General features: G+C 39.7%; 1 protein-coding gene and 1 long non-coding RNA gene across 2 annotated transcripts in view; both read right to left on the bottom strand.

Annotated features, from left to right (window-relative positions):
• Positions 1-790: 790 nt before the first annotated feature.
• rnf175 (ring finger protein 175) overlaps positions 791-14,224 on the bottom strand; it is a 69,458-nt gene continuing 56,024 nt past the window's right edge. Inside the window, exons 8-9 of the mRNA XM_070871419.1 lie at positions 2,680-2,781; positions 791-1,608 (exon numbers count right to left, since the gene is read on the bottom strand). Coding sequence (XP_070727520.1) covers positions 1,488-1,608; positions 2,680-2,781 — 223 coding nt within the window. The 3' untranslated portion in view covers positions 791-1,487. The remainder of the gene's footprint in view (positions 1,609-2,679; positions 2,782-14,224) is intronic.
• On the bottom strand, positions 2,795-14,220 carry LOC139246522 (uncharacterized). Its single transcript, XR_011590347.1, has 3 exons — positions 12,851-14,220; positions 10,329-10,405; positions 2,795-3,785 (listed from the first exon to the last, which is right to left on the bottom strand). It is a non-coding gene; the product is annotated as an uncharacterized lncRNA (long non-coding RNA).

Below are 14,224 nucleotides of genomic sequence, written 5' to 3'. Positions count from 1 at the left end.
TGTAATTCAAGACATACGTTCGGAGGAACTGGCTGAGATAGTCGGTTGTGATTAGGCATGTCAACAGTTAATTAGCAAATTTATTACGTCAAAAAATAGTTATGGTGTGGAATGGTGTAATCATTTTCAAAACGTTATAGTGATTGGTTGATTTATTGATTTATTTATCATTTATTACTGATGATGGCTCACTTGTAAAAGTGAAGTGTTTAATGTGGATAAATCATGGCAGTTTTGTGTATGACTACTCCCCAATGACAGAGACAAAGGAAGCCTTTTTCCTGGATATCTGAAATCAATTTTCAATTAATATCGTTTACCAAAAGACATTGAAAACAGAAATTCTCTAGGTTTAATTCAGGACGTAATCTTCAGTCACAACGCTAACTGTTGATTCATTTGTGTCTCACTCTCCGGCTCAATAATTATTTATAGCCAGTATCCTGTGACATCATTCATAGTTTAGACAATACTTTTAAATTAAAAAGAATGCAAATATTGCAAAAAAAATTAAGAGGGCCCTAAATGGGCAGACTTATAAATTATAAATATATAATACTTCTAAATATAAATTGTACTCTGAATTGTAAAACAGCTTTGTGGATTAAAAAGTACCAGAAACAGAGATGGCAATGTTTAGGTTCAAAGTCAAATTAGCCAAAGCTATTATTTTTTCCTATCTTAATGCAATATAAAAGTATCAAGTTTCAAATGATTAGAATTAAAAAGTAAAATACCAAAAAGACAAGAGTTAGTACCTTCAAAATTAAACAAAAATAAGTATCTGGACTGTAGCAGACAACACATTTTATTGCCACATGAATGGCTAAATGAACATCTTGAAAGAGAATAAATATAAAATCAGCAACCCACTGTAAGTCAATACAGTATTGGTGGTCAATATTAAATATCAAAGAAAATCACTACAGGAAGTATGAATTAGGTTTGTGTAGATCTATAAACAGTTGTTTACACCAGAATAATTTTTCACAACATTGCTGTTAAGTGTTGAAATTACAAGAATTATGAACTTCATTCATTTTTTTTAATAAGCTATTATGTATCTGTGCATTTTATCATCAAATTTCCTTTGAAGTAATATTTACAATTTCCAAATCAGCATTATAAGCTACAATCAACAATGAATCATAGGAATATAGCATGGTAAATACTTCCTTTAATATTTGTTAACATTGCTGTTGTCGGGGACTGCATTCTTCTGCAGTGAAACAAACTGAGGCTCCTTTTTACAAAATCTGGCTTTACTGCATCTTTAAAAAAATATTGCACGTTAGTTAAGTGACAGCATAATCACCACAATAAAAAGTAATTAATTTACCAACAAAACATTTTGCAGCTATGTAATGCTAAGTGTCATATTTTCAGAGTAAACTTTTTTTTTTATACACAATATAAAGTACAGAATATACAGAATTTAAACTGGTTCTTGTCATTTATAATGTACATCACAAAAAAATGCGAGGGTCTTATTCTAGACCTAGTATATAGTTAATACCCTGTACGAGACCTATAATTACAGGCTGCCATGCAACTAGGTATCGCAGCCAATCCAAAAGCTGGCCATACAAAACATGTGTGCGCTCCCACCTGTGAAGAAGTTAAAGAAAATATAATATTCGGTGCACACTTAATATTTGTTAATATTTTACACTTTGGGAACTGCGAGGCATCTTGCACACAAATTGTTCATTTTTCATTGGATGACAGTAAATATTATGCATGTCCAAAAGATGTACAATCACCTCTAATAGACCAATCAGCCTTGCTTTTATTGCTCTAATTCATTTACCATCAGTTTTAAATACATAAAATGTTGACAAATCAAAAATGTTCTGTACTCAGACAAGTTTCCTTGCAGATAATCAACTCTTGGATGGTTAAATAAGGAGTCCAAACAAAGGAAGTAGTAGCCGGACATTTAGAAAATCATAATACAATCAAGCAGAGGTCGGTATGGTTTTCTGAATGGGAAATCATGTTTGACAAGTTTATTAGAGTTCTTTGAGGATGTAACGAGCAGGGTGGATAAATGAGAACCAGTAGATGTAGTGTATTTGGATTTCCAGAAGGCATTCGATAAGGTGCCACATTAAGATAACTCTGCTGAATTCTATATTTCTCCAGTCCCCAGTTTTGTTGCTTTTTCTGGCCAATTTAAATGTCTTTTCCTTGGATTTAACATTATCCCTAATTTCCCTTATTAGCCATGGTTGAGCCACCTTCCCCGTTTTATTTTTACGCAACTATCAAAGCAGTTTATCAAGTGGGCAAAATCCAAAATAATAGTGTGTGTGTGGGCGGGGGAGGGGGCGGGTGCGGGGCATGAGAAGGGACAGAAAACACACATACTTAGGGCACCTTCCATACTTGCCTTAAAAGGGACCATGTCCAAAACTTGCATGTGTCATGGGCCGTTTTGTAAATAGTGTAGAAACTAATACCGCGGAGTTTAATCATCATCGGGAACTTCTATCGCAGACTAGCACTATTTTTTTGTGGCAACACATGCACACACGCCTGCAAGCTCACTAAAATCAAAATCATTACTTAAAATGACAAAAACAAATTGTGCCAATATTTACTTAAGTCATCAATGACTTCCACGTAGCTCTTATTCAACTTGTTTCATCTGAAATGTAACTAAATTATAAAGGATACGGATTATTCAGCATTCTTTTGAGGTCCACCTTTTCATTACAGTATGGGCATGTCTGCTTTTTACCCACAATGCACCAACCACGAATGCAGAATTCATGAAATCTGAATGTGTCCAGTTAAGGATATTCTGCTATTTGTCAGTAACAAAATAATTGTCATCGAGCAATCTGTTTGTGCTGATTCACTGTTTAGTTACCAACATTGATGAGCACAACAAAACACGTTTCTCATGTGCAATGCACAATGCGCTAACGAAAGGTCATCGACCTGAAACGTTAATTTTGTTTCTCTCTCCACAGATGATGCCTGACCTGCTGAGTTTTTCCAGAATTTTATGTTTTTATTTCAGATTTTCAGCCTCCACAGTATTTTGTTTTTGTGCCAACAATGTGAGTGGTTCATGTGTAACTGTAAAATACAGCATTCCAAAATTCTGTTATCAAATGTAACTAGATGGTAAAGTTTTAGATGCGTAGCTCATGCGCGTACACACACATTAGTCAACTGATGACGTCACCATTCTACAGGCATAGCAGAGTAAGCATTTTCTGGAATTTTCTTTGACAGTGGAGGCCATTTGGGGGAAGAATTTATTTATTTTTAAAACACAGTAATGAATCATCAATTGAATATGTGCAATGCTTTGGCCTCCAAACAAAGTATAAAATAAATTACTCAACCAATCTTCACAAAACAGGCAGTATTTCAACAGTTTATTATTGTTGGATATCAGAGTATAATTAAATGACAATACTGCAGTTAGCGAAGAGCTTGAATACTGATCCAGTAAGTTTGAAGCCCAAAATTTACTTTCACTCATTACCATATTTGGGTGAATTTTGTAAGTTCTCAACTATCTGCCAGAAAATGGTGTTTCTTCTTTGGGGCAAAAACTGAACATGGCTTGGCCAAGTCTACTTTAAATTCCCCTACTGCCAGCTAGATAAGGAATTGCAGTCACAGTAGTCATGCCAAAACTCTCCAACACAGACTTTCCTGTGTAGCAAGCTAAGCGCTGCCAAGAAAGATACAAGGGTAAAACAGATACACCAAAGATGGTGAACTAAAAATTGTGTTGCTTGGGCATTCCCCGTTATCTGCTAGTTCTTGCAAAAAAAAGAAATAACATTTTAAATTTACCACTATGAATCACTTCACTTTTTAATCCAGTCACCTGCACTGGGACATACCACACATTTTACTGTTTCCCTGCTCAGAAATGACTGAATAATGAATCAACCACCCAGATAATTTAAGCGCTCTATAAATTAACAGATGTAATTGCCCCAATAGTCATTTGTTCATTAAAAACTAGACTTATACACCAGTTACGTGTATTCAGATATTGAAACTATTTGAAATGAATTTGGGGAGGGGAAGAAGAGACTCAATTTTCAAGTGTGCCTTCAAAAATCACACAAATTTATGTAGTTAAGAATTTTTATGTTACTACTTTTGCATCAATGCAAAACAGTTTCAGATGAGGACTAGATACAGCAGTATTGGCCTCAGTTTTCAGCAGTCTGGTTCCGAAGGCACAAGATACAGAAAACCCTATATTAAAATGGTTATACATGAATGCCAGAAGCATTCGTTACAAATTAGAGACTGCTGCAGCAGTAAGGAACTTGAATGGAAACAATGGCTTACCTCTCAAAATGGATATGAATAAAACCCATTCAGGAAATCCAACTGTTAGAAAAGGAGTGGGTGTTGCTCAAAATGTCAGATACTTTGGAGGTAAAGAAAGTAGAAAGAGCAAAGCTACGCAATGAAATACTCTGGCTGGAGGTTACTAACAAAGAAAGTTAAAACTACACTAGGAATTTGCTACAGATGACAGAAGGAAACAGAATTTGTGTGAAGAGACAAAAAGGATATGTGAATGTAGAAAGTTTATGAGGGATTTCAACCAAATATAAATTGAGAATGTCAAGTGATCAACAATGGCAATTGATAAATATAGTGCATGACTGCTTCATGATGCAATGCATCAGAGAAACCACAAAAGGCACTTCTCAATTCAACTTAGTATTGGTTAAGTGACTTGGTAGCATATAAAAAGTTTAAAATAAAACAAAACTAGTCAGATCTGACGTTAACTCTGTTTCTCTCCACAGATACTGCCTGACCCGCTGAGATTTCCAGCATTTTCTGTTTTATTTCAGATTCAAGTATCCACAGTATTTTGCTTTTGTATAAAAAGTTTAAGTTGCGGCACCTCAGTGATAGTGACCACAACATGATTAAGTTCAATACCATTTGAGATCATACACAACGGACGATAAACATCTAGGTCTAACTTTTAAAATAGCCAAGTACAAGAGTGTGAAGGAAGAAGTAAAACACAATGATTGGGGAGGAAATAGAACACCTTAATAGAAGACAAATAGAATACCATAAAGGAATATTGAGGAATATGCAGGACAAATGCATTTATATTAGCACGTATTGACTCAAAAAACAAGATACTAAATGGATGAATATGTCAACCAGAAAAAGATACAAGAGGCAGAAGGAGTGAGGGTGCCCCTGGGATGATTACAGGAAACTACAGAAACATGTCAAGAGAGAGTGATGAGAGAAAAGAGGGAACTGGAAATTAATTTAGTTGCAAATGCTAAATACAACAGCTATTCCCTTGAAGTATTCATCTTACAGTATTCAGGTTACAAAGGTTATTCAGGGGTCCCCTGCAGTCATCTCCCTCCAAAACAGATACACCATTTTGAGTACTGTTGGTGGAGATGGCCCATCAGGGGAAGGCAGCAACAGCCAAGTTCATGGCACCATGGGTGGCTCTGCTGCACAGGAGGGCAGGAAAAAAAAAAGAGTGGGAGAGCTATAGTGGTAGGGGATTCTACTGTAAGGGGAATAGATAGGCGTTTCTGCGGCCGCAATCGAGACTCCAGGGTGGCATGTTGTCTCCCTGATGCAAGGGTCAAGGATGTCTCGGAGCGGCTGCAGGGCATTCTGGAGTGGGAGGGTGAACAGCCAGTTGTCGTGGTGCATATAGGTACCAACGGTATAGGTAAAAAACGGAATGAGGTCCTACAAGCTGAATTTAGGGAGCTAGGGGTTAAATTAAAAAGTAGGACCTCAAAAAGGTAGTAATCTCAGGATTGCTACCACGTGCTAGTCAGAGTAGAAATAGCAGGATAGTTAAGATGAATATGTGGCTTGAGGAATGGTGCAAGAGGGAGGGATTCAAATTCTTGGGATATTGGGAGAGGTGGGATCAGTACAAACCAGACAGACTGCACCTGGGCAGGGCCGGAACCGATGTCCTAGGGGGAGTGTTTGCTAGTGCTGTTGGGGAGGGATTAAACTAATATGGCAGGGGGATGGGAATCTATGCAGGGAGACAGGGGGAAGTAAAATGGGGACAGAAGCAAAAGGTAGAAAGGAGGTAAGGAAAAGTGGAGGGCAGAGAAATCAAGGGCAAAAATCAAAAAGGGCCACATTACAACATAATTCTAAAAGGACAAAGAGTGTCAACAAAACAAGCCTGAAGGCTCTGTGTCTCAATGTGAGGAGCATTCGCAATAAGATGGATGAATTAACTGAGCAGATAGCCGTTAACGGATATGATGTAATTGGGATTACGGATGCATGGCTCCAGGGTGAACAAGGCTGGGAACTCAACATCCAGGGGTATTAAATATTCAGGAAGGACAGACAGAAAGGAAAAGGAGGTGGGGTAGCGTTGCTGGTTAAAGAGGAGGTTAACGCAATAGTAAGGAAGGACAGGAATCTGTATGGGTAGAGCTGCGGAACATCAAAGGGCAGAAAACACGAATGGGTGTTGTGTGCAGACCACCAAACAGTAGTAGTGAGGTTGGGGATGGCATTAAACAGGAAATTAGGGATGCGTGCAATAAAAGGTACAGCAGTTATCATGGGTGACTTTAATCTATATGTAGATTGGGCTCACCAAACTGGTAGAAATATGGTGGAGGAGGATTCCTTGGAGTGTAAAAGGGATGGTTTTCCAAACCAATATGTCGAGGAATCAACTAGAGAGTTGGCCATCCTAGACTGGGTGTTGTGTAATGAGAGAGGATTAATTAGCAATCTTGTTGTGCGAGGCCCCTTGGGGAAGGGCGACCATAATATGGTAGAATTCTTTATTAAGGTGGAGTGCGACACAGTCAATTCAGAGACTAGGGTCCTGAACTGAAAGAAAAGTAACTTCGATGGTATGAGATGTGAATTGGCTAGAATAGACTGGCGAATGATACTTAAAGGGTTGACGGTGGATAGGCAATGGCAGACATTTAAAGATCACATGGATGAACTTCAACAATTGTACATCCTTGTCTGGCGTAAAAATAAAACAGGGAAGGTGGCTCAACCATGGCTAATAAGGGAAACTAGGGATAGTGTTAAATCCAAGGAAGAGGCATATAAATTGGCCAGAAAAAGCAGCAAACCTGAGTGAGAGAAATTTAGAATTCAGCAGAGGAGGATAAAGGGTTTAATTAGGAGGGGGAAAATAGAGTATGAGAGTAAGCTTGCATGGAACATAAAAACTGACTGCAAAAGCTTCTATAGATATGTGAAGAGAAAAAGATTAGTGAAGACAAATGTAGATCTCTTGCAGTCAGAATCAGGTGAATTTATAATGGGGAACAAAGAAATGGCAGACCAATTGAACAAATACTTTGGTTCGATCTTCACTAAGGAAGACACAAATAACCTTCCGGAAATACTAGGGGACCGAGGGTCTAGCGAGGAGGAGGAACTGAAGGAAATCCTTATTAGTCAGGAAATTGTGTTAGGGAAATTGATGGGATTGAAGGCCGATAAATCCCCAGGGCCTGATGGTCAGCTTCCCAGAGTACTTAAGGAAGTGGCCCTAGAAATAGTGGATGCATTGGGGATCATTTTCCAACATTCTATCGTCTCTGGATCAGTTCCTATGGATTGGAGGGTAGCTAATGTAACCCCACTTTTTAAAAAAGGGAGAGAGAAAACAGGGAATTATAGATCGGTTAGCCTGACATCGGTAGTGGGGAAAATGTTGGAATCAATTATTAAAGATGTAATAGCAGCACATTTGGAAAGCAATGACAGGATCAGTCCAAGTCAGCATGGATTTATGAAAGGGAAATCATGCTCGACAAATCTTCTAGAATTTTATGAGAGTGTAACTAGTAGAGTGGACAAGGGAGAACCAGTGGATGTGGTGTATTTGGACTTTCAAAAGGCTTTTGACAAGGTCCCACACAAGAGATTAGTGTGCAATAATAAAGCACATGGTCTTGGGGGTAATGTATTGACGTGGATAGAGAACTGGTTGGCAGATAGGAAGCAAAGAGTAGGAATAAACGGGTCCTTTTCAGAATGGCAGACAGTGACTAGTGGGGTACCGCAAGGTTCAGTGCTGGGACTCCAGCTATTTACAATATACATTAATGATTTAGACGAAGGAATTGAATGTAATATCTCCAAGTTTGCAGATGGCACTAAACTGAGTGGCAGTGTAAGCTGTGAGGAGGATGCTAAGAGACTGCAGGGTGACTTGGACAGATTAGGTGAGTGGGCAAATGCATGGCAGATGCAGTGTAATGTAGATAAATGTGAAGTTATCCACTTTGGTGGCAAAAACAGGAAGGCAGAATATTATATGAATCGTGACAGATTAGGAAAAGGGAGGTGGAATGGGACCTGGGTGTCATGGTACATCAGTCATTGAAAGTTGGCATGCAGGCGGTGAAGGTGGCAAATGGCATGTTGGCCTTCATAGCGAGAGGATTTGAGTATAGGAGCAGGGAGGTCTTACTGCAGTTATACAGAGCCTTGCTGGTGATACACCTTGAATATAGTGTAGTTTTAGTCTCTTAATCTGAGGAAGGACATTCTTGCTATTGAGGGAGTGCAGCGAAGGTTCACCAGACTGATTCCCGGGATGACAGGACTGACACATGAAGACAGATGGGATCGACTAGGCTTATATTCAATGGAATTGAGAAGAAAGAGGGGATCTCAGAAACATATAAAATTCTGATGGGATTGGACAGGTTAGATGCAAGAAGAATGTTCCCGATGTTGGGGAAGTCCAGAACCAGGGGTCACAGTCTAAGGATAAGGGGTAAGCCATTTAGGACCGAGATGAGGAGAAACTTCTTCACTCACAAGAATTGTGAACCTGTGGAATTCTTTACCACAGAAAGTTGTTGAGACCAGTTCATTAGATATATTCAAAAGGGAGTTAGATGTGGCCCGTACGGCTAAAGGGACCAAGGGGTATGAAGAGAAAGCAGGAATGGGATACTGAAGTTGCATGATCGTATTGAATGGTGGCGCAGGCTCGAAGGGCCAAATGGCCTACTCCTGCACCTATTTTCTATGTTTCTATCAGAGAAGACTACAGTAACATGTGCAGTATTAACAGCAATAATCCATGCAGAATTACAGACTTTGACTTCATCAAGGTGTAGGTTTCAGACAGGCTTAAAGCGCTTTAAACCAAGCAAGTCCACGGCAACAGATGGTATATATCTCAGAATACTAAGGGATGAAACTTGTGCCGTGCTCATTATATGTTGGGGAAGGTAGTTAATATAGTATCCATTTTTAAAAAAGGAGACAAGTTTAACCCATAAATTGCAGAACCATCATCACTACCTAGTAATGGAATCGATCATGAGATAATCTAAGGGTATCCTGTACAAGAATAACCTAGTAAATAACAGAATCTAGCTTTCGAAACTGTTGGGAAATAATAGCAAGTTCACGGCACTCACCATTATTAGTTTGTAACAAATACAGCAATTTGTGGCGAAGAGGAGATAGGCCAAGAATTCTGATTCTCCACAAATTGTTGGACAATAAGCCTGGAAAAATCTGAAAAATTTGCAACCTTCCCACAAGCCTCATGGAAATAAATTGTGTGGCATGGAATTTTTGGATTTGTGCCGTTAACGCAAATTAATCTCACAGCAGACATTTAGGGCTGGTAATTCATATTGTAAGGACCCGGTTAATGATATGATTTATGGTCCTGATATGGCAGTCAACCTTGGAGGCCCAGAATGGGAACAATGAAACTGTGGAGTCTCACTCTGAGGTAGTAAATTGTTTCTAGAGGTTTTTAACAACTTTATCTATCTTTTCAATATTTTTGTGCCAGTCATGCCATCTAGATTCCTGTTAGGAGTCATACAATTACCAGGATGGTAGAAGGCAAACTAGATGAATCCTGGTCTTTTTTTGTCTAGCAATTCCTATGAAGCAGTTCCACTGTTCCTAATCATGATGATCATGCATGGCCAAAGAACGTTTGTACATTTCGCACACCTACCCTGCCATTCACTAATAACTTCGCAAGGACCAATACAACAATTCTCAAACACAACTAGGTTAATATACTTTTATGCTTGTTTTTTTTTTTTTAAATTGTATTTTTCCTTCGTCTATTTTTTCTTTCCCTTTCTATTTCTCAGTCTCTATCCTATTTTCTTCAGTCATTTGCTCACTTTTTTATCCTTTTGTTTCATTAGGTAAGGAGATAGACCATTGGGCATGATGTTCATGAGGTCCCAGATAAGGTGTTGACATCACTGTACCACTATCAATTTGCATTTCCAGTACAAATATAGTGCAATTTGAATGGTAAGGTAGAAAGTCCAGTTCATGTCGCTCACCAGAAGATGTGCCATTTCAGCAATTTCTGGGCCAATATCTTGCCTGATGAATCTCATTACCTCTGAGAAAGTGACATCTGAAATGTACAGTGGAAAACAGTATTAGGGTGTACATTTATTTCCAAAGAGCCTTTGATAAAGTTCCTCACAATGCCTACTAAACTAAAAACATTGGGAATTTGGGTAAAATCTGAATGTGGATAAGAAATTTGGTTGAAGGAAAGTAAGCAGTACATATGTTTGCAGAGCAGGGATTACTGCTGAGGCTCCAACTGTTCTTAACCTACATGAATGATTTAGAATCCACTGCAAACTAGCCAAATTCACCATTGATATTAAGTCCAATGAAGCAGCTTACAAGAAGAGTTGGCAAATGGGCAAAATCAGTGACAGATGAAATTCAATGCAGTTAAGTGGAAGATATTGTATATTGAAAGAGTATAAATTCCTTCAGAAACTCACGACTATTCATGGGCATGGCCATCGCTTACACCCTTGCCATTTAACGTGGCCTCTCCTTTGGTCTGAATCAGACAAGGCCATCTCCGACCATGTCCTTGTATCCCTCATTGCGTACATTCTCCTACCGCCTTTCAACTCCACTTTTTTCTGTGCCAGCCCCTGGAAAAAGCTGTCCAAGTCACTTACAATTGTACTTCCAAGTTGCCTTTGGCTCTCAATTTACCACAAAGGGCCCAAGTTTCCACAGGATAAAAAACGGGCACCCCTCCGAGCTGGGCGCCCGTTTTTCGCGCCTAAAAGGGCGTCAGAAAAAAAATCGCGCTATTCTCGAGCGTTCTGCAGCTCCTTGTCTGTTTGGCGTGGCGCCCAGGGGGGCGGGGCCTACACTCGCGCCAATTTTGTAAGTGGGAGGGGGCGGGTACTATTTAAATTAGTTTTTTTCCTGCCGGCAACGCTGCGTGTGCGCGTTGGAGCGTTCGCGCATGCTCAGTGTGAAAAAAACATTGGCACTCGGCCATTTTTGTAGTTCTTTGTAGCTGTTTAATTTTTGAACATTTTTTAATAAAAGCACATTGCCATCAGCACTGAGGCTACCCTTCTCACTGTCTCCTTCCCCTCCCTCCCCTCCGCGGCAACAAGCCGCTGTCTCCTTCCCCTCCCTCCCCTCCATGGCAACAAGCCGCTGTCTCCTTCCCCTCCCTCCCCTGCGCGGCAACAAGCCGCTGTCTCCTTCCCCTCCCTCCCGTGTGACAAAAAGCCGCTGTCTCCTTCCTCTCCCTCCCGTGTGACAAAAAGCCGCCGTCTCCTTCCCCTCCCTCCCGTGTGACAAAAAGCCGCTGTCTCCTTCCCCTCCCTCCCGTGTGACAAAAAGCCGCTGTCTCCTTCCCCTCCCTCCCCTGTGCGGCAACAAACGGCGGTTTCCTTCGAACGATGGCTGAAGCACTTTCACACAGGTAGGAAGATGGTTTATTTAATCTTTTCTTTGCTTATAAATGTTTATTCAGGTTGGATTTATTTGTATAATATTTGTAGAAGTATAAATAAGGATTGATTGTAGAATTTAATTACTTCCCTTCCCCCCACCTCCCCCCCCACCTCGTTCTGGACGCCTAATTTGTAACCTGCGTCTGATTTTTTAGTGTAGAACAGGTTTTTTCAGTTCTACAAAAATCTTCACTTGCTCCATTCTACTTTAGTTTGGAGTAAGTTTTCACGGTGGAAACTTTGAAATCAGGCGTCAGTGGCCGGACACACCCCATTTTGAAGAAAAAATTCTGTTCTAAAGTAGAACTGTTCTACCTGACTAGAACTGCAGAAAAAAAAGTGGAGAATTGCGATTTCTAAGATAGTCCGTTCTCCACCAGTTGCTCCTAAAAATCAGGCGCAAATCATGTGGAAACTTGGGCCCAATATTTCTAAACCATATATCTAGTCAACCACTCCCTCGCCTCCACCTTTGATGGCCTTGTCCCCAGTCAAATATTTAGTCATTCCCATTCTGATTGCTCTCCCTTGTATTGCACCCATTTTCGCTTCCTCAAGTCCAAAGGGAGCAGACTTAAGTATATGTGGCGTGCAACTGGTTTAGCCATCCATTACCAGACTTGACTGAACCACATCAAGAGCTAATACAAAAGCAAAATACCGCAGATGCTGGAATCTGAAATAAAAACAGAAAATGCTGGAAATCTCAGCGGGTCAGGCAGCACCTGTGAAGAGAGAAACAGAGTTCACTTTTCAGGTCAATGAACCTTTGTCAGAACCTGAAATGTTAACTCTGTTTCTCTCCCCACAGATGCTGCCTGTCCCTGCTGAGATTTCCAGCATTTTCTGTTTTCACATCAAGAGCTCTTAGGCCTCACGCTCCTTTACCAAGACCACCCGCTGCTCGAGGATCGTCACTGAGACGAAAAATAACACTGGCTTCTTTTCTCTACTACCAACTCTTTTCTTAAGCTCTTTTCCAATGGCACCTCCACGCTCACCTTCGTGTGAGGAGCTCATAGACATCTTTGCCGCTAAGATGTTATGAGGGATATAAGATACAAGTTTTTGGTCACCTTTCTGAATATCTCTTTCTTTGGCTTGCCGCCCACTTGTGTCCGATTACACCTCTGAAGTGCCTTAGATGTACTTCTATGTTCAAGTCACTATATAAATGCAAGTAGTAACTGAAAAATACATGTCACAGGAATACTACATATGGCATAAACAATAGCTAAAGGTGAGGTGAAAAGACATTTGGCGAAGCCAACAGTAGATTTGCCACTTTATATGTCAAATCATTATGGAACAGCAATTTTAAAAAGTAAATAGAATGCTTAAATGATATTGCTCAGCTGAGTACAAGTTGGAAGATATCATGCTAAAACTCTAAGACCACTCCCTGAGCACTGCATTCCATTTTGTTTGCTAGTCAATTGCACCATCAGAAAACAAAAATGCCTATCCGTAGCATCAATGTAGAAATTGGGGCTCTTTAGCTTTGATAGGAGCTGGCTCAAGTGGGACTGAATAGAGGTATAAAAGATATAAAACAGCATAGATTAGGTTAAGCTGTACTATTACCAGACATTAAGAATACTACAACAAAGAGAGATAGACATTTCAAACAGGTTATTGGAAAGTACTTCATCACACAAAGTGATCAATATTTGGAAAAGTCTTCCAGATAGGTGGCAAAAGCCTTAAACTAATTTAAAAGATAGTTAGATGATGCAGGGGAAGGAGAAGCCAAGATTTTTTAAAGTTCCATATGAATGATAATTAAGATAGGGCAAAATTACTTCCTTCATCTGTATCCATCTTGAGTTAAGGGGTACAAGACTATCTCTAATAGCTAGTCTTAAATCACTTGGGCTTCATACCAGATGTACTGTAACTGCAGCCTGGTATAAAGCTACCTTTAAAAGCTTCCAGGCTGTCGCATGGATGGCCTGGTAACTTAAAACTTAATTTCCTGTTTTTATTTTTAGTTACAAGAGAGCTGCCCACTCTCCTAATATAAAAAATTAACAATGCATGTGCAGAGCTCTCTCCACATTTGCTAGACTCAACTAGCAGCACAGCACAATCTTCAGGTTCATCACACTTGGAGACCAGTACTTGTAGTATAATTGTGTTTTTAGGTAGTCTTAATAACTAAAAGCTGGCCTGGGACCAATATGTCCCGTTTATAAATATAGTTAAACTACACAGCGTACCAAATCAATGCAAATTTCACGATGTTGATATATAAATCCCAAACTATGGGCCAGAGGGAAAACCTAGTAACAATGGAAAACAGTGAATTCTGATAGTTTGGCAGCACCACCACAAGAAACATAGCAGTACTGCAGCCGTTTGTAACGTGCACATCTCAATGTAGAGGCCACAGAGTTTTTTTTGCCCAAACAGTAAACTGAATTAAATTGTGTAATGGTGACAGAAAGGAT

This window comes from Pristiophorus japonicus, chromosome 2 (assembly GCF_044704955.1).
Source record: "Pristiophorus japonicus isolate sPriJap1 chromosome 2, sPriJap1.hap1, whole genome shotgun sequence".
NCBI classification, from domain to species: Eukaryota; Metazoa; Chordata; class Chondrichthyes; family Pristiophoridae; genus Pristiophorus; species Pristiophorus japonicus.
Note: the sequence above shows the minus strand (reverse complement) of the source record. Positions and strands in the feature narration are given on the sequence as shown.